At 44.5% G+C, this 25,976-nt stretch overlaps 2 protein-coding genes across 10 annotated transcripts in view; one reads left to right on the top strand and one right to left on the bottom strand.

The window, feature by feature from the left end:
- The first annotated feature begins 3,097 nt into the window (after positions 1–3,097).
- On the top strand, positions 3,098–18,655 carry LOC110521272 (NACHT, LRR and PYD domains-containing protein 3). Of its 8 annotated transcripts, none has more exons than XM_021598730.3 (17): positions 3,098–3,490; positions 3,687–3,731; positions 4,941–5,189; positions 5,522–5,572; positions 5,715–7,500; positions 7,702–7,875; positions 8,026–8,199; positions 8,287–8,460; positions 13,598–13,774; positions 13,920–14,093; positions 14,212–14,385; positions 16,613–16,786; positions 16,873–17,043; positions 17,171–17,344; positions 17,526–17,699; positions 17,810–17,980; positions 18,240–18,655. In XM_021598730.3, exons 2-17 carry the CDS (start codon positions 3,701–3,703, stop codon positions 18,253–18,255), a joined length of 4,044 nt encoding a protein of 1,347 aa, XP_021454405.3. In that variant the 5' UTR covers positions 3,098–3,490; positions 3,687–3,700; the 3' UTR covers positions 18,256–18,655. The 8 variants fall into 8 exon arrangements, 7 of the variants coding, with proteins under 7 accessions (XP_021454405.3, XP_021454421.3, XP_021454429.3 ...); XR_016494596.1 differs by having other exon boundaries at positions 3,192–3,490; positions 15,648–16,786; XM_021598746.3 differs by lacking the exon at positions 17,171–17,344 and having other exon boundaries at positions 3,192–3,490.
- The window catches only part of tmem253 (transmembrane protein 253), a 224,515-nt gene continuing 216,668 nt past the window's right edge, over positions 18,130–25,976 (bottom strand). Inside the window, exons 2-8 of one of the 2 annotated variants that reach the window (XM_090229363.1) lie at positions 22,222–22,328; positions 21,865–22,026; positions 21,564–21,674; positions 21,242–21,298; positions 20,863–20,973; positions 20,622–20,768; positions 18,130–18,818 (exon numbers count right to left, since the gene is read on the bottom strand). In XM_090229363.1, coding sequence (XP_090085489.1) covers positions 18,762–18,818; positions 20,622–20,768; positions 20,863–20,973; positions 21,242–21,298; positions 21,564–21,674; positions 21,865–22,026 — 645 coding nt within the window. In that variant the 5' untranslated portion in view covers positions 22,222–22,328 and the 3' untranslated portion in view covers positions 18,130–18,761. Of the gene's footprint in view, positions 18,819–20,621; positions 20,769–20,862; positions 20,974–21,241; positions 21,299–21,563; positions 21,675–21,864; positions 22,027–22,221; positions 22,534–25,976 lie in introns of those variants that run through there. The other variant, XM_021598957.3, reaches the window with a different exon arrangement.

The following is a 25,976-nucleotide window of genomic DNA, read 5'->3' as shown; positions in this document are numbered from 1 at the left end:
GGCTTGTATGCGAAGCATTAATTGTTTCAAAACATCTCCTGCTATGTCACTGATGCATCGTGAAACAGTGTCTGTATAGTTTGAAGGCATTGTCTGTATAGTTTTTTGGCATTTTCCCCGAGCATTGTTCAAGCCATATCTGCAGCAGGAAGAATTAAGTCCTCCACAATAGTATGGGGCTTGCCTATCCTAGACACTTGGTAGCTCACCATATAAGACGCTTCTAGACCCTTCTTATTAATGGTATCTGTTGTTTTTATACATGTCTTACTACTCAAAAGTCGTCTTAATTTTCGCTCCAAAAACTGCTGTGGATTATTTTTCAAATTTTTCAAATTTGTTTCTTAATGTCTGCGCAAGAGTGAAGGTTTCATTGAGTTGAGATACTTTTACACATATAACACACTGTGGCTGAGGAAAGGCACTACTCCCAATATAAGTGAACCTCAAATCATGGTCCAACGTCCCTGTCTGTTGTTCAGTGCTTTCCCAGGTAAGGGGGCAGTAGCTCTTCGGCTGCATCAGATTCGCAACTGTCAGTGTCCATGCTAGCTGGGCTAACAACAAATGTAGAACTACTGATGCGAGCATTGGATGTGCTGCGTGGGAGTAGAACAACTTCTGTTGTCGACAGGTGCAGATGTAGTACTGCTGGTTGTAGCAGTACTACCGGTAGAGCGGGTATGTGTCTTTATGGATGCGGGCCTTAATTTTTTGAACCATTTATCAATATTCGGGCAAACGGAATGAGCAGCAGCTACGTTTGGCTACATAAGGACCAGTAGTAAAATTCCCGCTAGAGAGGAACGGTTAATGTGATTGGATGTTAATTATTAGACTACCTGTAGTTGAGTTTGTTTTGTTATTTCACTGAACACTAGATGGTTTCATTTTATTTTTGGCAGAGAAACGAGGCTACTCAGGTGAGAAAAAAACATCACCCAAATGTAAAGCCCCATTGGAATATCTAAATGGACTGTTTGAAAATGTGAATCACGTTTTTATTTGGCATAGCCCCGACGGCATTGCGCGTACCCCTGGGAATAGCCGGGTTATACCATTGGCCATATGTAGGTCAATCTTCTTAACCCCTAACCTTAAACTTAGTTTAGACTGAAGCTGTAAAATCTTGTGTGAGTTTTAGTAACTTCCAGATTGGCAGCACATCATGGACCTAATGACATTTGAAAACCAAACCAATCAAAATGCAGGATCATTCACAGTCGGTTTGGGCCTGTGGTATGTCTCCAGCCAGGGGCGAAACTTTAACTGGGGACGGGTGGACATGTCACACCCACATTCTGAAATTGCATTTTTGTCTCCCCCAGTTTTATCATTAGAATGTGATACAAAATGTAGCAACAGTGTGCTTTAGGAACATGCGGAGGCCTCCGAGCGGTCAGGTAGGCTGTTTGGCGTGTTTATATGACTGAATAAAAAATATATACCATACAGTCAAAAGTTTGGACACACCTACTCATTCCTGGGTTTTTCCTTTATTTGGACTATTTTCTACATTGTAGAATAATAGTGAAGACATCAAAACTATGAAATAACACATATGGAATCATGTAGTAACCAAAAACAAGTGATAAACAAATCAAAATATATTATATATTTGAGATTCTTCAAAGTAGCCACCTTTCGCCTTGATGATAGCTTTGGACACTGTAGGAATTTTCTCAACCAGTTTCATGAGGTAGTCACTTGGAATGCAATTCAATTAACAGGTGTGCCTTGTTAAAAGTTAATTTGTCAAATTTCTTTCCTTCTAAATGCGTTGATCCAATCAGACGTGTTGTGACAAGGTAGGGTTGGTTTACAGAAGATAGCCCTATTTGGTAAAAGACCAAGTCCGTATTATGGCAAGAACAGCTCAAATAAGCAAAGAGAAACAACAGTCCATCATTACTTTAAGACATGGTTAAGAAATGAAAGTCAGTCAATTTCAACAACTTTGAAAGTTTCTTCAACTGCATTCGCAAAAACCATCAAGAGCTGTGATGAAACTGTCTCTCATGAGGACCGGCACAGGAAAGGAAGACCCAGAGTTACCTGCTGCAGAGGATAAATTCATTAGAGTTACCAGCCTCAGAAATTGCAGCCCAAATACATGCGTCACAGAGTTCAAGTAACAGACACATCTCAACATCAACTGTTCAGAGGAGACTGCATGAATCAGGCATTCATGGTTGAATTGCTGCAAAGAAATCACAACTAAAGGAAACCAATAAGAATAAGAGACTGGATGGGCCAAGAAACACAGCAATGGACATTAGACCTGTGGAAATCTGTCGTTTGGTCTGATGTTGGTCAAAATTTTTTATTTTTTGTTTGACCAAGAAGGAGAGTGATGGAGTGCTGCATCAGATGACCTGGCCTACACGATAACCAGACCTCAACATAATTGAGATGGTTTGGGATGATTTGGACTGCAGAGTGAAGGAAAAGCAGCCAACAAGTGCTCAGCATATGTGGGAACTCCTTCAAGACTGTTGAAAAAGCATTCCAGTTGAAGCTGGTTGAGAGAATACTGAGAGTGTGCAAAGCTGTCATCAGGCAAAGGGTGGCTACTTTGAAGAATCTAAAATATAAAACATTGTTTGATTTGTTTAACACTTTTTTGCTTACTACATGATGCCATATGTGTTATGTCATAGTGTTGATGTCTTCACTGTTATTCTACAATGTAGAAAATAGTAAAAAAATAAATAAAGATAAACCCTTGAATGAGTAGGTGTCCAAACTTTTGACTGGTACTGTATATACTAGGCGGTGTCAAAGGATTGTCCAAAAAACGGTAAAAGTCTTCAGTCACCCAAGTCATAGACTGTTCTCTCTGCTAATGCACAGCAAGCTGTACCGGAGTGTCAAGTTTAGGACCAAAAGGCTCCTTAACAGCTTCCACCCCCAAGCCATAAGACTGCTGAACAATTAATCAATTTACACTACTGCTACCTCGACTAACCTGTTCCCCATAGTACATTGACTTGGTACCGACATAGCCTCCATATTTCTAAAAACATTTTGCTTTAGTTTATTTAGTAAATATTTTCTTAACTCTATTTATTGTTGGTTAAGGGCTTGTACGTAAGCATTTCGTGGTAAGGTATACCATGCGCCTGTTGTATTTGGCGCATGTGATGAATAACATTTTATTTTATGACAAAGCTTACTGACAGTGAGATCATGTCCAAAAGAGGGGGAGGCAAATTTTAGCGTCATTTCAGCGGCATGCTCCAAACTGGTTGGCTGACTTCAGCTTTTCATCAGTTAGCCTTTATCTCGATTTACATACCCTGTATCTGAATTTCTGAACAGGGAGGGGCAACAGAAACAAATGACTGGAGAAGAAGAAACATTACATAAGCAGCCATCTCGGATACAGTCACAGACGGTGTACTGTTTCATTGCATAACAGTTTTACATTCGAGGAGATATCCATAGACAGACATGATTTAGCTTTCAAATCTCACATCCTGGGACTACGGTAAGGAAATAGCCTAATTTAACACTGGAGGCTTTTGGACAGTTTCCTATGTTTTAACAATGTTGAGCTATGCATGCTGACACAGTAGCCTTTGTGAAACTCTGCAGATGACTGCAGTACTTGAGGGCCGTGTGGAATAGTGCTGGTAGCACAGCTAAAGAGGGTGAAGAAAATTTATATTTTTCTCTCTCCCCAGGTTAAACTACTAGCATGGCTGAGTCTGCAGCTTTGATTTCAGATGGTATGTGACATACTGGCTTTGTGATCAACTCTTAACTCACAAATGATACTGAACTATTTTCATATGGATACGGACATAATTACATTTATCCAAATATTGTATGGTTTAATCACATTTCTCCAAGAATGGTATATGGGAAAAGAAAAAGGGAAAATATTTCACTTTCGCTATTTGATAAAGAGAGGGAGTCCAGCGGCAAAGCAGAGGGGGAAGATACAGCACGATAAAACTGGGTTGACCTAATGCTTATTTTTTCATAGATGAAACATCGGATCGCTACATAATTTTCAGTTCCCAAAACTAGAATGTGTTGTGAACAGAGTGCACAAAGTTTTTTAGACTTGGGCAATTGCCATACTCTCTAGAAATGATGTTATTTAGAAGGAGTGCAACGGCAGTTTCAAGATCTTGCGTACAAACTCATACAGAGTAGGCGTTCCCTGATGCAAATACATGGTAAAATGTACCAGTAGGATATTGCTAACTCTGGGTGGTGCTTGGCTCTTGTTATTCCCACAACGTGACAACGATTTCCATTTTAAAAAGCCCATAGGAACTATTTTGGGGAAGCTATAAGAATACTTCTATACATTGTAAATACAGTTAAATGCTGCCGTGTTTTGTTCAAAATCAAAGCAATGATTGTCCTTAAAGATTAACATTGTGCGGTAAACTGTGGGGTGTTGGGTTGAGCGTGCAGAGATTAACACAGAGACAGGGAGGTTCTAGTCAGAAAACACGATTTTACTAGGCAATAAAATACACATAACAACAAAATCACTTAGGTTTGGCTCAGCCCTTCTTCTCAGCCTCTGTTCTCCCCCACGGTGTTCGTTTTATGTGCCTCCACGGCTGGTTGGCACTTTCCCCTAATAACCTCTACTTGGAGCCATCTGTGTCGGGGTGCCCAGCCCGTGTACTCCCAGCAGAGGGAGCCAGCGCGCAGCACGTACCTCCCCCTCTATTACCAACCCCAGGGGTAGACTTCCCGGGATACCACAATTGTAATAAACTGTCTGGAATGATGCCCTCCAATGTCAGTCACAGAGACGTTGACAGATGTTTGTAAAGTCATATTTGTGAAACATGTGATATTCAAATCTTTAAAGCTTCCCTCCTAGTCCTACCCACTTCGGAGCAGATTCACAGAGATGATGTGATAACTTGGCTTGATAACTTTGCATCTTTCTTATCTAACATCACTCCCAGATGCCCAGTTTGTGGATAAGCATATGGCTGAGCTCATTCAGAGGGTTATCATAGTGATGCCCATAGCAGATGACCTACTCCAGAGGCGCCTGATCCATAAGGAGGTGTACTCTAATATCCATGCTACCAGGACCAGCCAGGGACAAATGAGACTGCTGTATGAGGCCCTGCATTCAGGAGGGGTAAAGGTGAAATCAGCCTTTTACAGGATTCTACTGGAACAACAACCTCAAATAGTCCAAGATCTAGGTAAGAGCATCTCTCTCCCTCTTTGTGCTGCAGAAATACAATGTATAAAGTTGGGATATCTTGGCTTTTTTCACGTTTGCTATTCATCACTGTCCCATGAGTTAAACCAAAGCCAGTACCTCAATCGCAGCTCAGACAAGATGCAATGTCATTGCTGTGGTTTATGCTAAATGCTTACCATATGTAAGGATCAGTTGATTATGCATCGATTAAAAACACTACAGGCAATGGTAAACAATGCTGAGTCTCTCGATATCCTCACCAAAAAATAATAAATGCACCGATGAGAAGGCATTGGTTGCCATTAATGTTCTGTTGCTCTCTCATCCCAGGTGAACCCTCTGCAGTCCATGTCAGCACAACTCTGAATTCTAAAGTCAAAGGTAAATGAGGTGAAATATTGGCTTTGTGATCATCAATACCTGATTGACTGACTTCCTACAATATTAAATTGTGTCCTGTGTTAAAGTAGTTTAAAAAGTACAAATAAAGGTTGCATTCTTCACCAATGTTATTGTTTTTCAGATGGGAATATTGAAATGTGCCAAACAGAATTGAAATCGTACCTGAAGAGAACATTTGAAAGAATATTTCCAGGAATAGCTACACAAGGACGTCCAACACTCCTAAATAAGATCTACACAGAGCTCTTCATCACAGAGGGTGGAAGTGGTGAGGTTGATAAAGAACATGAGGTGATGAAAATTGAGGCAGTATTAAGGAGACCAGCGACACAAGAGATACCAATCAAATGCAACGACATCTTTAAACCCTTACCTGGACAGGACATGACTATCAGAACTGTGCTCACAAAGGGAGTCGCTGGCATTGGAAAGACCGTCTCAGTGCAGAAATTCATTATGGACTGGGTTGATAGAGAAGCTAATCAGGATATACAGTTCATATTTCCAATTCCTTTTCGGGAGCTGAATTTGATGAAGGAAAAGACACTCAGTTTGATTGACCTACTCCATGATTTCTTCAATGTCATCAAAGAATCAGGACTTTCCAACTTTAAAAAAGTGTTGTTTATCTTTGATGGGTTAGATGAGTGCCAACTTCCTCTGAATTTCAACAGAAATGAGATCTGCTGTGATGTCAAAAAGTCAATCACAGTGGATGTACTTCTGACAAACCTCATAAAGGGGAATCTGCTTCCTTTTGCTCTTCTCTGGATAACTTCACGACCAGCAGCTACCAATCGGATCCCTCCTGAGTGTGTTGACCAGGTGACTGAGGTACGAGGGTTTAGGGATGAACAGAAGGAGAAATACTTCAAGAAGACAGTCAGTGATGAGAAACTAGCTGAAAGAATCATCGCACATATAAAGTCATCAAGGAGCCTCGACATCATGTGCCACATACCAGTGTTCTGTTGGATCTCAGCCACTGTTCTAGGGAAACTGATGAGTAAAGCAGAAAGTGGAGACTTGCCCAAGACTCTGACACAAATGTTCTTACAGTTTCTGATCTTTCAGATAATACAGACAATGAGGAAGTATCATGAAGACCCTGACACAGATCTCCACTGGGATAAAGAGATCATTCTGAAACTTGGAAAACTGGCCTTTGAACATCTTGAGAAAGGCAACCTGATCTTCTATGAGAAAGATCTGAAAGAGTTTGGCATTGACATCAGACAAGCTTCTTTGTGCTCAGGAGTGTTCACACAGATCTTAAGAGAAGAGTGTATGTACCAGGAAGTGGTCTACAGCTTTGTTCATCTGAGCCTTCAGGAGTTCATTGCTGCTTTGTATGTGTTTCTTTCATTTGAAGACAACAATGAGGATGTTATAACACCCCAACTACCATCCTCCTCGACTGGAATTGTCTTGTATGAAGAAATTCGTCCTGACAACATCTACAAGAGCGCAGTGGATAAGGCCTTAAAGAGTCAGAATGGACACCTGGACCTGTTCCTGCGCTTCCTTCTTGGCCTCTCACTGAAGTCCAACCAGACACTCCTTCGAGGCCTACTGACACAGACAGAAGGGAGCTCACAGAGCAACAAGGGCACAGTCGACTTCATTAAGGACAGGATCAGGAAAAATCCCTCTCCAGAGAGGTGCATCAACCTTTTTCACTGTCTGAATGAGCTGAACGACAATTCTCTGGTGGAGGAAATCCAAATCTACTTGAAGTCAGGAGGTGTTTCGAAGGTTGAACTCTCATATTCTCATTGGTCTGCTCTGGCCTTTGTTATGTTGTCCTCAGACGAGGAGCTGGATGTATTTGAGCTGAATAAATTTGTCAGATCAGACGAAGGCGTTATGAGACTGTTGCCAGTGATCAAAGCCTCTAAAACGGCTCTGTAAGTACTCTGCTTTCTTTCTCGCTCTCTCTCTATCCTTCTCTTCTTCTCATAAACATTCAACAAGTGACAGGTTGTCCTTTCTCAGATTCAGATACATGTTCAAAACACACAAACCTGGGCTGGTCTATGGACTAAAGTTCTAGAAACACTGGACTAAAACACTGAGTGGTATTTTCAAATGTTCCTTATTTCCCTAAGGATGAATTCTTGCAATATCACTTGGAGATGTTGTGAGAATCTGGCCTTATCTTTCGGATCATGTACCTCAAGTTTGAGAAAGCTGGACCTGAGTCACAATGGCCTGACTGATTCAGGGGTAGAGCTGCTCTGTTTTGGACTGGGCAATCCACTCTGTAAATTGGAAACACTGAAGTGAGTATTATAACTATTATATTATTGTTATTTAGGTAACAGATCTATATTCAATGTATTAATTATTTATCGTAAAATAAATTATTTTGTAACTTCTCAGCTTTTTGTTGGGTGTCCTGAAAGAGTAAAACCCTTTCTACTTATATGCAGGCTGTCAGGCTGTAAAGTCCAAGAGAAAGGCTGTGCTTCTCTGGCTTCAGCTCTGAGGTCAAACCCGTCGCACCTGAGAGAGCTGGATCTGAGTTACAATAACCCAGGAGATTCAGGAGTGAAGCAGCTCTCTGCTGCAGTGGAGGTTCCAGACTGTAAACTGGAGACACTGAGGTGAGTATTCTCTCCACTCAGCAGGTCACTTTGTTAACTTTAGAGTAACATTTGATTAAATATACAGCACCAATGTTCTTTTTTCAGTCTGATTGAGTGCAGCCTAACTGGGACATGTTGTGATGCCCTGGCCTCAGCTCTGTGCTCAAGCTCTTCAAGTCTGAGAGAGTTGGATCTTAGTCGCAATGACCTGCACAGTATTGGGCTGGAGCTGCTCTCTGCTGGACTGAGGAGCACCAATTGTAAACTAGAAACGCTGAGGTGATAATTGTCATTATGTTTAATCGTTTGCATTTCAGAAATTGTAAAAAATCTCTTGTAAAAAATTACAGAAGATGATATTTCACAAAGCAGGATGAGTGACTCAGTCTAAGATGCTTTCTTTATTTCAAACATTTTCATTAATTGATTGATTACTGTACATTGCCGATTCTATTACTGACTCTATTAAACATCATGCATGTTACGGTGCGTGAATGAGGACCCAAAAGCGAATTAACTTAAACAGAGCTTCTTTAATTACCAAACATAGGTAGGCTCAGACGGACCGGCAGATTCCGACAGGACAAGACAAGGTTACAGCAAACATGACGACAGTCTGGTTCAGGCATGAAACACAACAAACAAGAATCCGACAAGGACAGGAGCAGAAACAGAGAGAGATATAGGGACCTAATCAGAGGGAAAAAGGGAACAGGTGGGAAAAGGGGTGACGAGGTGGTTAGGAGGAGACAAGACACAGCTGGGGGAAAGAGGGGGAGAAAAGGTAACCTAACAACGACCAGCAGAGGGAGACAGGGTGAAGGGAAAGGACAGAGACAAGACACAACATGACAGTACATGACAGTACCCCCCCACTCACCGAGCGCCTCCTGGCGCACTCGAGGAGGAAACCTGGCGGCAACGGAGGAAATCCTCGATCAGCGCACGGTCCAGCACGTCCCGAGAGGGAACCCAACTCCTCTCCTCAGGACCGTACCCCTCCCAATCTACGAGGTACTGGTGACCACGGCCCCGAGGACGCATGTCCAAAATTCTACGGACCCTGTAGATGGGTGCGCCCTCGACAAGGATGGGGGGGGGGGGGGGGGGGGAAGACGAGCGGGGGCGCGAAGGACGGGCTTGATGCAGGAGACATGGAAGACCGGGTGGACGCGACGAAGGTATCGCGGAAGAAGAAGTCGAACTGCGACAGGATTAAAGCCTGAGCGGAGGGGACGCTGGACTCGGCGAACTGAGATGAGAACAGCGGAGGCTGGTACCCGAGGCTACTCTGAAAAGGAGATAGCCCGGTCGCAGACGAAGGAAGCGAGTTGTGGGCGTATTCTGCCCAGGGGAGCTGTTCTGACCAAGACGCAGGGTTGCGAAAAGAAAGACTGCGTAAGATGCGACCAATAGTCTGATTGGCCCGTTCTGCTTGACCGTTAGACTGGGGGTGAAAGCCGGAAGAGAGACTGACGGAAGCCCCAATCAAACGGCAAAACTCCCTCCAAAATTGAGATGTGAATTGCGGACCTCTGTCCGAAACGACGTCCGACGGAAGGCCATGAATTCTGAAAACATTCTCGATGATGATCTGTGCCGTCTCTTTAGCAGAAGGAAGCTTAGCAAGGGGAATGAAATGAGCCGCCTTAGAGAACCTATCGACAACCGTAAGAATAACAGTCTTCCCCGCTGACGAAGGCAGTCCGGTGACAAAATCTAAGGCGATGTGAGACCACGGTCGAGAGGGAATAGGAAGCGGCCTGAGACGGCCGGCAGGAGGAGAGTTACCGGACTTAGTCTGCGCGCAGACCGAACAAGCAGCCACGAAACGACGCGTGTCATGCTCCCGGGTGGGCCACCAAAAACGCTGGTGAATGGAAGCAAGCGTACCCCGAACGCCAGGGTGGCCGGCTAACTTGGCAGAGTGAGCCCACTGAAGAACGGCCAGACGAGTAGGAACGGGAACGAAAAGAAGGTTCCTAGGACAAGCGCGCGGCGACGGAGTGTGAGTGAGCGCTTGCTTTACCTGCCTCTCAATTCCCCAGACAGTCAACCCGACAACACGCCCCTCAGGGAGAATCCCCTCGGGGTCAGTGGAGGCTACTGAAGAACTGAAGAGACGAGACAAAGCATCAGGCTTGGTGTTCTTAGAGCCCGGACGATAAGAAATCACGAACTCGAAACGAGCGAAAAACAGCGCCCAACGCGCCTGACGCGCATTAAGTCGTTTGGCAGAACGGATGTACTCAAGGTTCCTATGGTCAGTCCAAACGACAAAAGGAACGGTCGCCCCCTCCAACCACTGTCGCCATTCGCCTAGGGCTAACCGGATGGCGAGCAGTTCGCGGTTACCCACATCATAGTTACGTTCCGACGGCGACAGGCGATGAGAAAAATACGCGCATGGGTGGACCTTGTCGTCAGAGAGGGAGCGCTGAGAAAGAATGGCTCCCACGCCCACCTCTGACGCGTCAACCTCGACAACGAACTGTCTAGAGACGTCAGGTGTAACAAGGATAGGAGCGGATGTAAAACGATTCTTGAGGAGATCAAAAGCTCCCTGGGCGGAAACGGACCACTTAAAGCACGTCTTGACAGAAGTAAGGGCTGTGAGAGGAGCTGCCACCTGACCGAAATTACGGATGAAACGACGATAGAAGTTCGCGAAGCCGAGAAAGCGCTGCAGCTCGACGCGTGACTTAGGGACGGGCCAATCAATGACAGCTTGGACCTTAGCGGGATCCATCTTAATGCCTTCAGCGGAAATAACAGAACCGAGAAATGTGACGGAGGAGGCATGAAAAGTGCACTTCTCAGCCTTCACAAAAAGACAATTCTCTAAAAGGCGCTGGAGGACACGTCGAACGTGCTGAACATGAATCTGGAGTGACGGTGAAAAAATCAGGATATCGTCAAGGTAAACGAAAACAAAGATGTTCAGCATGTCTCTCAGGACATCATTGACTAATGCCTGAAAGACAGCTGGAGCGTTAGCGAGGCCGAAAGGAAGAACCCGGTATTCAAAGTGCCCTAACGGAGTGTTAAACGCCGTCTTCCACTCGTCCCCCTCCCTGATGCGCACGAGATGGTAAGCGTTACGAAGGTCCAACTTAGTGAAAAACCTGGCTCCCTGCAGGATCTCGAAGGCTGAAGACATAAGAGGAAGCGGATAACGATTCTTCACTGTTATGTCATTCAGCCCTCGATAATCTATGCAGGGGCGCAGAGACCCGTCCTTCTTCTTGACAAAAAAAAACCCCGCTCCGGCGGGAGAGGAGGAGGGGACTATGGTACCGGCGTCAAGAGCTACAGACAAATAATCTTCGAGAGCCTTACGTTCGGGAGCCGACAGAGAGTATAGTCTACCCCGGGGGGGGGTGGTTCCCGGAAGGAGATCAATACTACAATCATACGACCGGTGTGGAGGAAGAGAGGTGGCCCTGGACCGACTGAACACCGTGCGCAGATCGTGATATTCCTCCGGCACCCCTGTCAAATCACCAGGCTCCTCCTGTGAAGAAGAGACAGAGGAAACAGGAGGGATAGCAGACATTAAACATTTCACATGACAAGAGACGTTCCAGGAGAGGATAGAATTACTAGACCAATTAATGGAAGGATTATGACAAACTAGCCAGGGATGGCCCAAAACAACAGGTGTAAAAGGTGAACGAAAAATTAAAAAAGAAATGGTTTCACTATGATTACCAGAAACAGTGAGGGTTAAAGGTAGCGTCTCACGCTGAATCCTGGGGAGAGGACTACCATCCAGGGCGAACAAGGCCGTGGGCTCCTTTAACTGTCTGAGAGGAATGTCATGTTCCCGAGCCCAGGTCTCGTCCATAAAACAGCCCTCCGCCCCAGAGTCTATTAAGGCACTGCAGGAAGCTGACGAACCGGTCCAGCGTAGATGGACCGACAAGGTAGTGCAGGATCTTGAAGGAGAGACAGGAGTAGTAGCGCTCACCAGTAGCCCTCCGCTTACTGATGAGCTCTGGCCTTTTACTGGACATGAAGTGACAAAATGACCAGCGGAACCGCAATAGAGACAGAGGCGGTTGGTGATTCTCCGTTCCCTCTCCTTAGTCGAGATGCGGATACCTCCCAGCTGCATGGGCTCAGCACCCGAGCCGGCAGAGGAAGATGGTAGTGATGCGGAGAGGGGGGCCATGGAGAACGCGAGCTCCTTTCCACGAGCTCGGTGACGAAGATCAACCCGTCGCTCAATGCGAATAGCGAGTTCAATCAAGGAATCCACGCTGGAAGGAACCTCCCGGGAGAGAATCTCATCCTTTACCTCTGCGCGGAGACCCTCCAGAAAACGAGCGAGCAAAGCCGGCTCGTTCCAGTCACTGGAGGCAGCAAGAGTGCGAAACTCAATAGAGTAGTCTGTTATGGATCGATTACCTTGACATAGGGAAGACAGGACCCTGGAAGCTTCCTCCCCAAAAACAGAACGATCAAAAACCCGTATCATCTCCTCCTTAAAGTCCTGATACTGGTTAGTACACTCAGCCCTTGCCTCCCAGATTGCCGTGCCCCACTCACGAGCCCGTCCAGTAAGGAGAGATATGACGTAGGCGATACGAGCTGTGCTCCTGGAGTAAGTGTTGGGCTGGAGAGAAAACACAATATCACACTGGGTGAGGAACGAGCGGCATTCAGTGGGCTTCCCAGAGTAACACGGCGGGTTATTGATTCTGGGCTCCGGAGATTCGAAAGCCCTGGAAGTGGCCGGTGGATCGAGGCGGAGATGGTGAACCTGTTCTGTGAGGTTGGAGACTTGGGCGGCCAGGGTCTCAACGGCATGTCGAGCAGCAGACACTTCCTGCTCGTGTCTGCCTAGCATCGCTCCCTGGATCTCGACGGCAGAGTGGAGAGGATCCGAAGTCGCTGGGTCCATTCTTGGTCGGATTCTTCTGTTACGGTGCGTGAATGAGGACCCAAAAGCGAATTAACTTAAACAGAGCTTCTTTAATTACCAAACATAGGTAGGCTCAGACGGACCGGCAGATTCCGACAGGACAAGACAAGGTTACAGCAAACATGACGACAGTCTGGTTCAGGCATGAAACACAACAAACAAGAATCCGACAAGGACAGGAGCAGAAACAGAGAGAGATATAGGGACCTAATCAGAGGGAAAAAGGGAACAGGTGGGAAAAGGGGTGACGAGGTGGTTAGGAGGAGACAAGACACAGCTGGGGGAAAGAGGGGGAGAAAAGGTAACCTAACAACGACCAGCAGAGGGAGACAGGGTGAAGGGAAAGGACAGAGACAAGACACAACATGACAGTACATGACAATGCACTTGGTTGTGGTAAACATTTTGAGTAAAACAAATTATTGTGTGGCTTCTCAGCTCTTATGTATGTATACTGAAAGAGTGAAACTCTTTTCTACTTCTCTGCAGGCTGTCAAACTGTGAAGTCGAAGAGAAAGGCTGTGCTTCTCTGGCTTCAGCTCTGTGGTCAAACCCCTCACACCTGAGGGAACTGGACTTGAGCTACAATCATAACCTGCAGGATGCAGGAGTGGCCAATCTTTCTGCTGCACTGGGGAATCCACTTTGTAATCTGGAGTCACTGAGGCAAGTGCTGATAAAGAATAGTGTTGTTAAATCTTGTTCCTGGAGACACCATCTGAGTTTCAGATAGTTGAGATACTGATGGTTGACACTCAAACTGTACAGACTCAGCTGAAACAGAAAAAACATATCCCTCTCTTATCTGAAGGCTTGAAACCTGTAAAGTCACAGAAGAAGGCTTTTCTTCCCTAGCCTCTGCTCTGAAGTCCAACCCTTCACACCTGAGACAGCTGGACCTGAGCAGCAATAAAGCGGGAGACACCGGAGCAAAGCTGCTCTCTGCTGCACTGGAACATCCAGGTTGTAAACTATTGAAATTGAGGTTAGTCTTTTTGTAACAATTTGTAACTAAACAGGAACGGGATTTGGATTTTTAGCTAAGGTTACTGTCAACGCTGGTATCAAGATGGAGTGAAGGCCTCTTCCCTTCCTTTGTGCAGGCTGTCATTCTGTAGTGTCCTGGGGAACGGTTGCTGTTCCCTAGTTTCAGCTCTGAGGTCAAACCCCTCACACCTGAGACAGCTGGACCTGAGTAACAATTTCCTAGGAGACTCAGGAGTGAAGTTGCTCTCTGCTTTATTGGAGGACCCACACTGTGAAATCAAGACACTGAGGTACAGTTACACGACTTACAACAATACTTCATTCATATAATTCCTTGTTATATTTGGAAAGAGTCAAACTGTGAAAGTCTGTGGCTCTAAGCTATGTGTTTAAAATTAGGATGAGGCTGTCCTGTTCCTCCTCGTCCAGCACTACTGGAAGTATCTTCCCCAGAGCTAAAGAAGTGCTTGTGCACGTTATGTCTGGTGTGCGTCGGGTTATGTGCCCATTTATTGATTGTTCTGTTTTCCGGTGGAGTTTTGTTATTAAACTGCGCCGTTGGAAACACAGTTTTTGTTCTCCTGCGTCTGACTTCTCTGCCGCCACAGGTACACCTCCAATTGACTCAAATTATATCAATTAGCTTATCAGAAGCTTCTAAAGCCATGACATCATTTTCTGGAATTTTCCAAGCTGTTTAAAGGCACAGTCAACTAAGTGTATGTAAACTTCTGACCCACTGGAATTGTGATACAGTGAATAATAAGTTAAATAATCTGTCTGTAAACAATTGTTGGAAAAATGACTTGTGTCATGCACAAAGTAGATGTCCTAACCGACTTGTCAAAGCTACAGTTTGTTAACAAGAAATTTGAGGAGTGGTTGAAAAACAAGTTTTAATGACTCCAACCTAAGTGTATGTAAACTTCCGACTTCAACTGTACAAGCAGGCCACCATAGTCCCTGTGCCCAAGAAAGCGAAGGTAGCCTGCCTAAATGACTACCACCCCGTAACACTCACGTGGGTAGCCATGAAGTCCTTTGAAAGGCTGGTCATGACTCACATCAACACCATCATCCCCTCAGGCGTGCATCCTTAGTACACTCCTGTACTCCCTGTTCACCCACGACTGCGTGGCCAGGCACGACTCCACCACCATCATTAAGTTCGTTGACAACACAACAGTGTGTCACGGCTTCCGCCGAAGTTAAGTTGGTGCCTCTCCTTGTTCGGACGGCGTTCGGCAGTTATCGTCACCGGCTTTCTAGCTGCCACCGATCCACGTTTCTTTTTCCATTTGTGATGTCTTGATTGTACACACCTGGTTCCCATTACATTATTATTATTTCCCTATTTAACCCTCTGGTTGTCATTATGTTTTGTTCTTGATTGTTCCCGGTTCTGTGTTAGTCTGTTGTGTTAGGGTTTGTGATATTGCAGGGATTTATTTTTGCTGATTATTTTTCCTGAGTAAAAGTATGTTATTTTACTCAGTTCTGTGTCCTGCTCCTGACTCCGCTCTCACCTCTGCACAACTGACACATGACACAGTGGTAGACCTGATCACCGACAACGATGAGACAGCCTACAGGGTGGAGGACAGAGACCTGGCAGCGTGGTGCCAGGAAAACAATGGAGCTGATCGTGGACTGCAGGCAAAGGACGACCGAACACGCCCCCATTCACAGCAACGGGGCTGTAGTGGAGCGGGTCAAGAGTTTCAAGTTCCTTGGTGTCCACAACACACCTTTTCCCCCTCAAGATTTGGCATGGGTCCCCAGATCCTCAAAAAGTTCTACAGCTGCACCATCGAGTATTCTGACCGGTTGCATCACCTCCTGGTATGGCAACTGCTCGGTGTCTGACCGTAAGGTGCTACAGAGGGCATTGCATATGGCCCAGTACATCACTGGGGCCAAGCTTCCTGCCATCCAGGACCTGTATACTAGGTGGTGTCAGAGGAAGGCCCAAAAAATGGTCAAAGACTCCAGTCACCCAATCATGGACTGTTGTCTCTGCTACCGCACGACAACCAGCACCGGAGCACCAGAGTCCAAAAGGCTCCATAACAGCTTCTACCCCCAAGCCATGAGACTGCTGAACAATTAATCACATGGCCACACAGACTATTTACATTGACCCCACCTTTGTTTTACACTGCTGCTACTCGCTGTTTATTATCTATGCATAGTCACTTTACCCCTACATACATGTACAAATTACCCTGACTAACCTGTACCCCCGCTCATTGACTCGGTGCCGGTACTCCCTATATATAGCCTCGTTATTGTTATTTTATTGTGTTAATTTTTATTTCGTTTATTGAGTAAATATCTTCTTAATTCTATTTCTTGAACTGCATTGTTGGTTAAGGGCTTGTAAGTAAGCATTTCACTAAAATACCTGTTGTATTCGGCTCATGTGACAAATACACATTTTTATTTGAATCTGTGTATAGAGAATCTGGCACATGCAGCCACTCCTTTGACGTTATAACATTATATTTCTCTCTGTAGGCTTACAGACTGTTACATTTCAGAGGAAGCATTTGTTTCTCTGGCTTCAGCCCTGATATCAAACCCCTCGCACCTGAGAGAGCTGGACCTGACCAGGAATTACGTAGGAGATTCAGGAGTGAAGCTGCTCTGTGCTGGACTGAAGGATCCATGCTGTAAACTGGAGAAACTGAGGTGAGTTTTATAATCGGCAGTGTTTAACTAATTACAGTGGTTAAGAGAAAATTCTGTTTCTCATTATCTGTTGACATTTTTGCCAGCCTGTTTTGTTGTAAACTGAGTTGGGAATGCTGTGAGGCAATGGCAGCAGCTCTCCGCTCAACCTCAAGTCTGAGAGAGCTGGACCTGAGTCACAATTATCTGGGGAATTCAGGAGTGACAATGCTCTCTGCAGGATTGGGCAATCCTCACTGTAAACTGATGATTCTGAGGTATTGGATTTAATTGAACTATTTTTATTGATTTTAAAGTCACCAATTATTTGGCTTATTTTAGATTTTCTCAACCTTTGAGTTGAATTTCAGAAATGGCTTAGTGAATTACTTTCATCCTCTGCAGGCTCTGTAATTGTGGTATGACAGAGGAAGGCTGTGCTTCTCTGGCCACAGAGCTGAGGTTAAATCCCTCTCACCTGAAATATCTGGACCTGAGTTCCAATTCTCCAGGAGACCCTGGAATGAATCTGCTCTTTGCTGTGCTAGTGGATCCCTGTTGTAAACTGGAGATTTTGATGTGATTAATCATGACAAACTTTTGTGATATTACAATCACTGCAATTAGCTTATTCCATGTTGTGGGTTTGATTTAGTTAACGGTATGGTTATAGATGTAGTATACAGAAAGCAATAGAAAGTCATTGCTGTCATATTACAGTTTGTATCCTAAGTTTCAGTGTTTTTGGTTTCCCCTCCAGTCTGGATAACTGTCACCTCACTGAGAATTGCTGTGCAGCACTGGCCACTGCTCTCAGCTCAAACACCTGTAGTCTGAAAAGCCTGAACCTGAGTGACAACAACTTATATGATTCAGGAGTACAGCTACTCTCAGCTGGATTGAAGAATACACAGTGTAAACTGGAGACACTGAAGTAGGTGTACATGGCTTAGCCTTAGCCAATGCAGATGTGGGCTTTATACTGAAAAGTTTTATACAATCATTTTTGATCTGACATGGAATAACTGGATTCTCTTCCTGTAGGGTAGCAAACTGTAAGTTCAAAGAGGATGGCTGTGTTGCTCTGGCCTCAGCTTTAAGCGCCAACCCCTTCCACCTGACAGAGCTCGATCTGAACCAGAACCGGTATGGGCGTGGAAAAGCCCAGCTCAAAGCATTGCAGAAGGATCCACACTGTAAACTAGAGAAAGTGGGGTGAGTGGTATAGTTGTGGTATAGTGTCAAGAGTATCACAAATGTCATTCAAGATGTGTTTGTGTTTGTTAATAATATTGCAAGTCATTGAGTTTCATTGAAAATGCAAGGTGACTGAAAACAAATGCCTTAATAGTGGAACAGTAAAATGACATAGAGCTCTTTATTACGCCATATGTTTCTTTCTGATGGTCCTGTATTTAGCTCTCCTGTATACATACAACTCATTGTTATTGTTCTGCAAAATCCTCTCTTTTAGATTGGTCCCAATGTGAAACAGCCATCATCATACAGGACCGAGAAATGAGCCGCATTCTGAAGAGACAGTCAATAAGTGAGGTGGACGTAGTGCTCGACCGTTCTTGAAACCACTGAACTAAAAACACGCTGTGTGTAGACCAAATAGACCAAACGGATGCAGCGTAACATTACAAACAAGTGAGATGAATACATGTTTTGATTATACTTTATCATTTTGAAAACGCTCAACACCTACTTTACAAATGTAATGCATGTGTTTGCAGTGCAGTCCTGATCTTTGAAAAATATATAGGCTATGTATTTTCCGGGATAAATGTGTACATATTTACAAGGTTTTATACACATTGTATAAGGGGATTGATTGTCAATGTTCTATTTAATGTCATAGGAATAAAATACAATGTAAGAATGGTACGTCATTGTGCATATTCTTAGACATCCTCATCAAATGAATATCTTAAGATAGTTTGTCACACACGCATGTACACACGCGCGCACACACACACACAGGTCTACTGGTTTAAAGGCTGAATTCTCCTGTTTCCATTAGGGGCTCATTAGTGTCCTCATCTGGGCCCTGTGAAAAACAGAGACTGTTTAGTGAGTCCAGTGCAGCTAAACATGTGACCATGTCAATATGTATTTGATTGTGTGAGTGTGTATTCGGCCAGGTGCATATGTGCTAGTGTTTGTATATGTGTACAGTGCCTTGCGAAAGTATTCGGCCCCCTTCAACTTTGCGACCTTTTGCCACATTTCAGGCTTCAAACATAAAGATATAAAACTGTATTTTTTTGTGAAGAATCAACAACAAGTGGGACACAATTGTGAAGTGGAACGACATTTATTGAATATTTCAAACTTTTTTAACAAATCAAAAACTGAAAAATTGGCCGTGCAAATTTATTCAGCCCCCTTAAGTTAATACTTTGTAGCGCCACCTTTTGCTGCGATTACAGCTGTAAGTCGCTTGGGGTATGTCTCTATCAGTTTTGCACATCGAGAGACTGAATTTTTTTCCCATTCCTCCTTGCAAAACAGCTCGAGCTCAGTGAGGTTGGATGGAGAGCATTTGTGAACAGCAGTTTTCAGTTCTTTCCACAGATTCTCGATTGGATTCAGGTCTGGACTTTGACTTGGCCATTCTAACACCTGGATATGTTTATTTTTGAACCATTCCATTGTAGATTTTGCTTTATGTTTTGGATCATTGTCTTGTTGGAAGACAAATCTCCGTCCCAGTCTCAGGTCTTTTGCAGACTCCATCAGGTTTTCTTCCAGAATGGTCCTGTATTTGGCTCCATCCATCTTCCCATCAATTTTAACCATCTTCCCTGTCCCTGCTGAAGAAAAGCAGGCCCAAACCATGATGCTGCCACCACCATGTTTGACAGTGGGGATGGTGTGTTCAGCTGTGTTGCTTTTACGCCAAACATAACGTTTTGCATTGTTGCCAAAAAGTTCAATTTTGGTTTCATCTGACCAGAGCACCTTCTTCCACATGTTTGGTGTGTCTCCCAGGTGGCTTGTGGCAAACTTTAAACAACACTTTTTATGGATATCTTTAAGAAATGGCTTTCTTCTTGCCACTCTTCCATAAAGGCCAGATTTGTGCAATATATGACTGATTGTTGTCCTATGGACAGAGTCTCCCACCTCAGCTGTAGATCTCTGCAGTTCATCCAGAGTGATCATGGGCCTCTTGGCTGCATCTCTGATCAGTCTTCTCCTTGTATGAGCTGAAAGTTTAGAGGGACGGCCAAGTCTTGGTAGATTTGCAGTGGTCTGATACTCCTTCCATTTCAATATTATCGCTTGCACAGTGCTCCTTGGGATGTTTAAAGCTTGGGAAATCTTTTTGTATCCAAATCCGGCTTTAAACTTCTTCACAACAGTATCTCGGACCTGCCTGGTGTGTTCCTTGTTCTTCATGATGCTCTCTGCGCTTTTAACGGACCTCTGAGACTATCACAGTGCAGGTGCATTTATACGGAGACTTGATTACACACAGGTGGATTGTATTTATCATCATTAGTCATTTAGGTCAACATTGGATCATTCAGAGATCCTCACTGAACTTCTGGAGAGAGTTTGCTGCACTGAAAGTAAAGGGGCTGAATAATTTTGCACGCCCAATTTTTCAGTTTTTGATTTGTTAAAAAAGTTTGAAATACCTAATAAATGTCGTTCCACTTCATGATTGTGTCCCACTTGTTGTTGATTCTTCACAAATAAATACAGTTTTATATCTTTATGTTTGAAGCCTGAAATGTGGCAAAAGGTCGCAAAGTTCAAGGGGGCCGAATACTTTCGCAAGGCACTGTATATGTTGCTGTGTGTGTGAGTGCGTGTGCTGGCATTTGTGTGCATTTATTCTTGCCTGTGCTAGACGATTGTAGGTCTGAGTGTGGGGGCCGCTATACCGTCGTAGACCTCTCCAGGACAGGAAAAGAGTGTAGACAGAGGCCAGCAGACACTGTACTGTGAACATGATAGAGCTGCCCTTCGCTATGTACACACCCGCACGCTGAGAGGGAGACAAAGAAAGGAGGAGGTTACACAGAGAGAGAGAGAGACACATGCACATACATACACACACATACACAGACAGTACAACACACCTGTTGGTCCGTGTAGAGTGCTTTAGCCTGTGAAGTGATGAGGCTGTAGGCCAGCAGAGCACAGCACCCCAGCAGTAAGCTGAATATGTTCAGGCCAATCAGTGTGGTCACCTGTTCAACACGTTAACAGAGCAGTGAGCATAACAACTTAACTTAAAATAAAAAATGGTGAAACACTTCACAATCACAGAAGCAATGAATTTAGCGACTCACTACTAACAGTGGCGAACAACACAAGATTCACTAGGGTGAGACTTCCAAATTGGGATAATGAATTCAAAAAGTATATCATAAATTTTTTGATTAATCAGATCACTCGTTGAATAAAGCATTTGTGTGATATATGCCTAGTTAAATAAATACAAATATACATACTCACATTGAGTTTGTTGGGTTTCCTCTGAACTTCCATTGCCAGCCCTCCAGTGGCCAGATACTGTAACAACACAATAACCAGCTTAGTGAAACATCAAATCAAGCTTTATTTGTCACGTGCGCCGAATACAACAGGTGTAGACCTTACAGTGAAATGCGTACTGACATCATCTATTCCAGGGTCGTGTTCAGAGGGCACATCATGGGAAAAATATTTTGAAACAGGTAGTGAGTGACAACATAGACCGTGTCAACCGGGGATGCCTAGGCATTATCTCAGTGGGCTAACACAGTCTTGCATAAGACAGTGAAAAGCGAGGACTCACAAACAGGCCGGACCAGACTGGTGTAGTCAAGGAGACGGAACAGTTGAAGCTCACGCAGGCGTAGGTTACTGTGGTTAGAATGGAGGCCAGGGCACCGAAGACCTGCAAAACCTTAGTGACAGAGAGAGAGACAGGAGAAGTACTCTAGAGTGAGGGTTTTGGGTAACACTTTATTTCACAGGAAATGGTAACGTATTTACGAAACTACATGGTAAAATTATGATAACTGATTAATAACAGTATTTGGTCACAGGGCAGTGATTAGGAACCACAGGGTTGCTTTTTGTTTTCCTCATCTCACCCCAGTGACAAGGAGGCGGGTGTTAACGACTGTCCCAAACCAGCGTCCAATCCGCACATCTTTAAATTCTTCCTGATTGGTGGTTACAGTGAGTGGGTGGCTCAAGGTGCGGTCCTTAAAAAAAACATGGTACAGCCCCTCTTGGAACATGTTCTGAGTCATCTGAGAAAGGCAGACAACAAAAACATGTCGCTGTTTGATGATGTAATAGCTACAGCTGAAGATATCAGGAAAACGTATCTCATCTAATGGGCATATCAGGCTACACACACACACACACACACACACACACACACACACACACACACTGTCACATGCAGACACACTCCGATCACAGCCTTTCTCTCTCTATCTTACCTTCAGCTGCAGTGGGTCCACAGCCTGGCTTCCTCATGAACAACTTTCATATCCACAAAGAATAGAATCAGCCTTCTAAACCTCATAGAGGGAAAAAAGAGAGGGACCTGAAATCATAAAGGCTTTGTGTTGGTCAGTCATTCACAGCGTCTCAATCTTCCGCCCTCACCACCCCAGACTGACACGGTCAAAGTTCACCTGAGGCATAGTTTACTTCCAGGCTGATATGGTCCACCTCTAAGGAAGGGATAATGTGTTCTGATTGGCCAGAGAGAGAGAGAGACTTGATCAATGAGGGGATCTGACTAATCTGGCCAGGGTGCCCGGTTGGGTGCGTTTTGCACCTGGTGAAAGTTGATTGCATAACTTTAGGAACCGGGCTGCCTCCAGGGTGTGAGCCAGGTGCTCCCTTCAAAACCCATGGCAAAGTCAGCTCAAAACATAATTAAACACATGGAGTAATGATTAGGATTAATTGCCTTTCCAATGAAAACTAGTTTGAAAATTCAAACAACAGTCAAATGTTTGGACACACCTACTCATTCAAAGGTTTTTCTTAATTTGTACTATTTTCTACGTTGTAGAATAATAGTGAAGACATCAAAACTATGAAATAACACATATGGAATCATGTAGTGATGAAAAAAAGTGTTAAATCAAAATATACACTGCTCAAAATAATAAAGGGAACACTTAAACAACACAATGTAACTCCAAGTCAATCACACTTCTGTGAAATCAAACTGTCCACTTAGGAAGCAACACTGATTGACAATAAATGTCACATGCTGTTGTGCAAATGGAATAGACAACAGGTGGAAATTATAGGCAATTAGCAAGACATCCCCAATAAAGGAGTGGTTCTGCAGGTGGGGACCACAGACCACTTCTCAGTTCCTATGCTTCTTGGCTGATGTTTTGGTCACTTTTGAATGCTGGCAGTGCTTTCACTGTAGTGGTAGCATGAGACGGAGTCTACAACCCACACAAGTTGCTCAGGTAGTGCAGCTCATCCAGGATGGCACATCAATGCGAGCTGTGGCAAGAAGGTTTGCTGTGTCTGTCAGCGTAGTGTCCAGAGCATGGAGGCGCTTCCAGGAGACAGGCCAGTACATCAGGAGACGTGGGGGAGGCCGTAGGAGGGCAACAACCCAGCAGCAGGACCGCTACCTCTGCATTTGTGCAAAGAGGAGCAGGAGGAGCACTGCCAGAGCCCTGCAAAATGACCTCCAGCAGGCCACAAATGTGCATGTGGAGGGCCTGACATCCACAGGTGGGGGTTGTGCTTACAGCCCAACACTGTGCAGGACGTTTTTCATTTGCCAGATAACACCAAGATTGGCAAATTCGCCACTGGCGCCCTGTGCACTTCACAGATGAAAGCAGGTTCACACTGAGCACATGTGACAGACATGACAGTCTGGAGACGCCGTGGAGAACGTTCTGCTGCCTGCAACATCCTCCAGCATGACCGGTTTGGCGGTGGGTCAGTCATGGTGTGGGGTGGCATTTCTTTGGGGGGCCGCACAGCCCTCCATGTGCTCGCCAGAGGTAGCCTGACTGCCATTAGGTACCGAGAAGAGATCCTCAGACCCCTTGTGAGACCATATGCTGGTGCGGTTGGCCCTGGGTTCCTCCTAATGCAAGACAATGCTAGACCTCATGTGGCTGGAGTGTGTCAGCAGTTCCTGCAAGAGGAAGGTATTGGTGCTATAGACTGGCCAGCCCGTTCCCCAGACCTGAATCCAATTGAGCACATCTGGGACATCATGTCTCGCTCCATCCACCAACGTCACGTTGCACCACAGACTGTCCAGGAGTTGGCGGATGCTTTAGTCCAGGTCTGGGAGGAGATCCCTCAGGAGACCATCCGCCACCTCATCAGGAGCATGCCCAGGCGTTGTAGGGAGGTCATACAGGCACGTGGAGGCCACACACACTACTGAGCCTCATTTTGACTTGTTTTAAGGACATTACATCAAAGTTGGATCAGCCTGTAGTGTGGTTTTCCACTTTAATTTTGAGTGTGACTCCAAATCCAGACCTCCATGGGTTGATAAATTGATTTCCATTGATATTTTTTGTGTGGTTTTGTTGTCAGCACATTCAACTATGTAAAGAAAAAAGTATTTAATAAGAATATTTCATTCATTCAGATCTAGGATGTGTTATTTTAGTGTTCCCTTTATTTTTTTTACTTAGTGGGACTATAATTTGTTTTTCAACAGGACAATGACCCTAAACAAACCTCCAGGCTGTGTAAGTTTTATTTGACCATGAAGGAGAGTGATGGTCTGGCCTCCACAATCACTCGACCTCAACACAATTGAGATGGTTCGGGATGAGTTGGACCACAGAGAGGAGGAAAAGCTGCCAACAAGTGCTCAGCATATGTCGGAATTCCTTCAAGACTGTTGGAAAAGCATTCCTCATGAAGCTGGTTGAGAGAATGCCAAGAGTGTGCAAAGCTGTCATCAAGGCAAAGGCTGGATACTTTGAAGAATCTCAAATATAAAATACCAGGCCAGAGTAAACTTCTGACCCACTGGAATTGTGATACAGTGAATGATAAGTGAAATAATCTGTCTGTAAACAATTGTTGGAAAAATTAATTGTGTCATGCACAAAGTAGATGTCCTAACCAACTTACCAAAACTATACTTTGTTAACAAGAAATTTGTGGAGTGGTTGAAAAACGAGTTTTAATGACTCCAACCTAAGTGTATGTAAACTTCCGACTCCAACTGTATATCTGAAAAGACCCGATTGAATATTACACTCCGAAAGCTTCTCAACAACTTGTGGTGGAGTGCCGTATGTACAGTGCCTTGCGAAAGTATTCGGCCCCCTTGAACTTTGCGACCTTTTGCCACATTTCAGGCTTCAAACATAAAGATATAAAACTGTATTTTTTTGTGAAGAATCAACAACAAGTGGGACACAATCATGATGTGGAACGACATTTATTGGATATTTCAAACTTTTTTAACAAATCAAAAGCTGAAAAATTGGGCGTGCAAAATTATTCAGCCCCTTTACTTTCAGTGCAGCAAACTCTCTCCAGAAGTTCAGTGAGGATCTCTGAATGATCCAATGTTGACCTAATTGACTAATGATGATAAATACAATCCACCTGTGTGTAATCAAGTCTCCGTATAAATGCACCTGCACTGTGATAGTCTCAGAGGTCCGTTAAAATCGCAGAGAGCATCATGAAGAACAAGGAACACACCAGGCAGGTCCGAGATACTGTTGTGAAGAAGTTTAAAGCCGGATTTGGATACAAAAAGATTTCCCAAGCTTTAAACATCCCAAGGAGCACTGTGCAAGCGATAATATTGAAATGGAAGGAGTATCAGACCACTGCAAATCTACCAAGACCTGGCCGTCCCTCTAAACTTTAAGCTCATACAAGGAGAAGACTGATCAGAGATGCAGCCAAGAGGCCCATGATCACTCTGGATGAACTGCAGAGATCTACAGCTGAGGTGGGAGACTCTGTCCATAGGACAACAATCAGTCGTATATTGCACAAATCTGGCCTTTATGGAAGAGTGGCAAGAAGAAAGCCATTTCTTAAAGATATCCATAAAAAGTGTTGTTTAAAGTTTGCCACAAGCCACCTGGGAGACACACCAAACATGTGGAAGAAGGTGCTCTGGTCAGATGAAACCAAAATTGAACTTTTTGGCAACATTGCAAAACGTTATGTTTGGCGTAAAAGCAACACAGCTCATCACCCTGAACACACCATG

Source organism: Oncorhynchus mykiss, chromosome 1, assembly GCF_057628025.1.
Source record: "Oncorhynchus mykiss isolate SJ-2025 chromosome 1, ASM5762802v1, whole genome shotgun sequence".
NCBI lineage: Eukaryota > Metazoa > Chordata > Actinopteri > Salmoniformes > Salmonidae > Oncorhynchus > Oncorhynchus mykiss.
The sequence above is the reverse complement of the archived record's forward strand: the minus strand, read 5'-3'. Positions and strand labels throughout refer to the sequence as shown.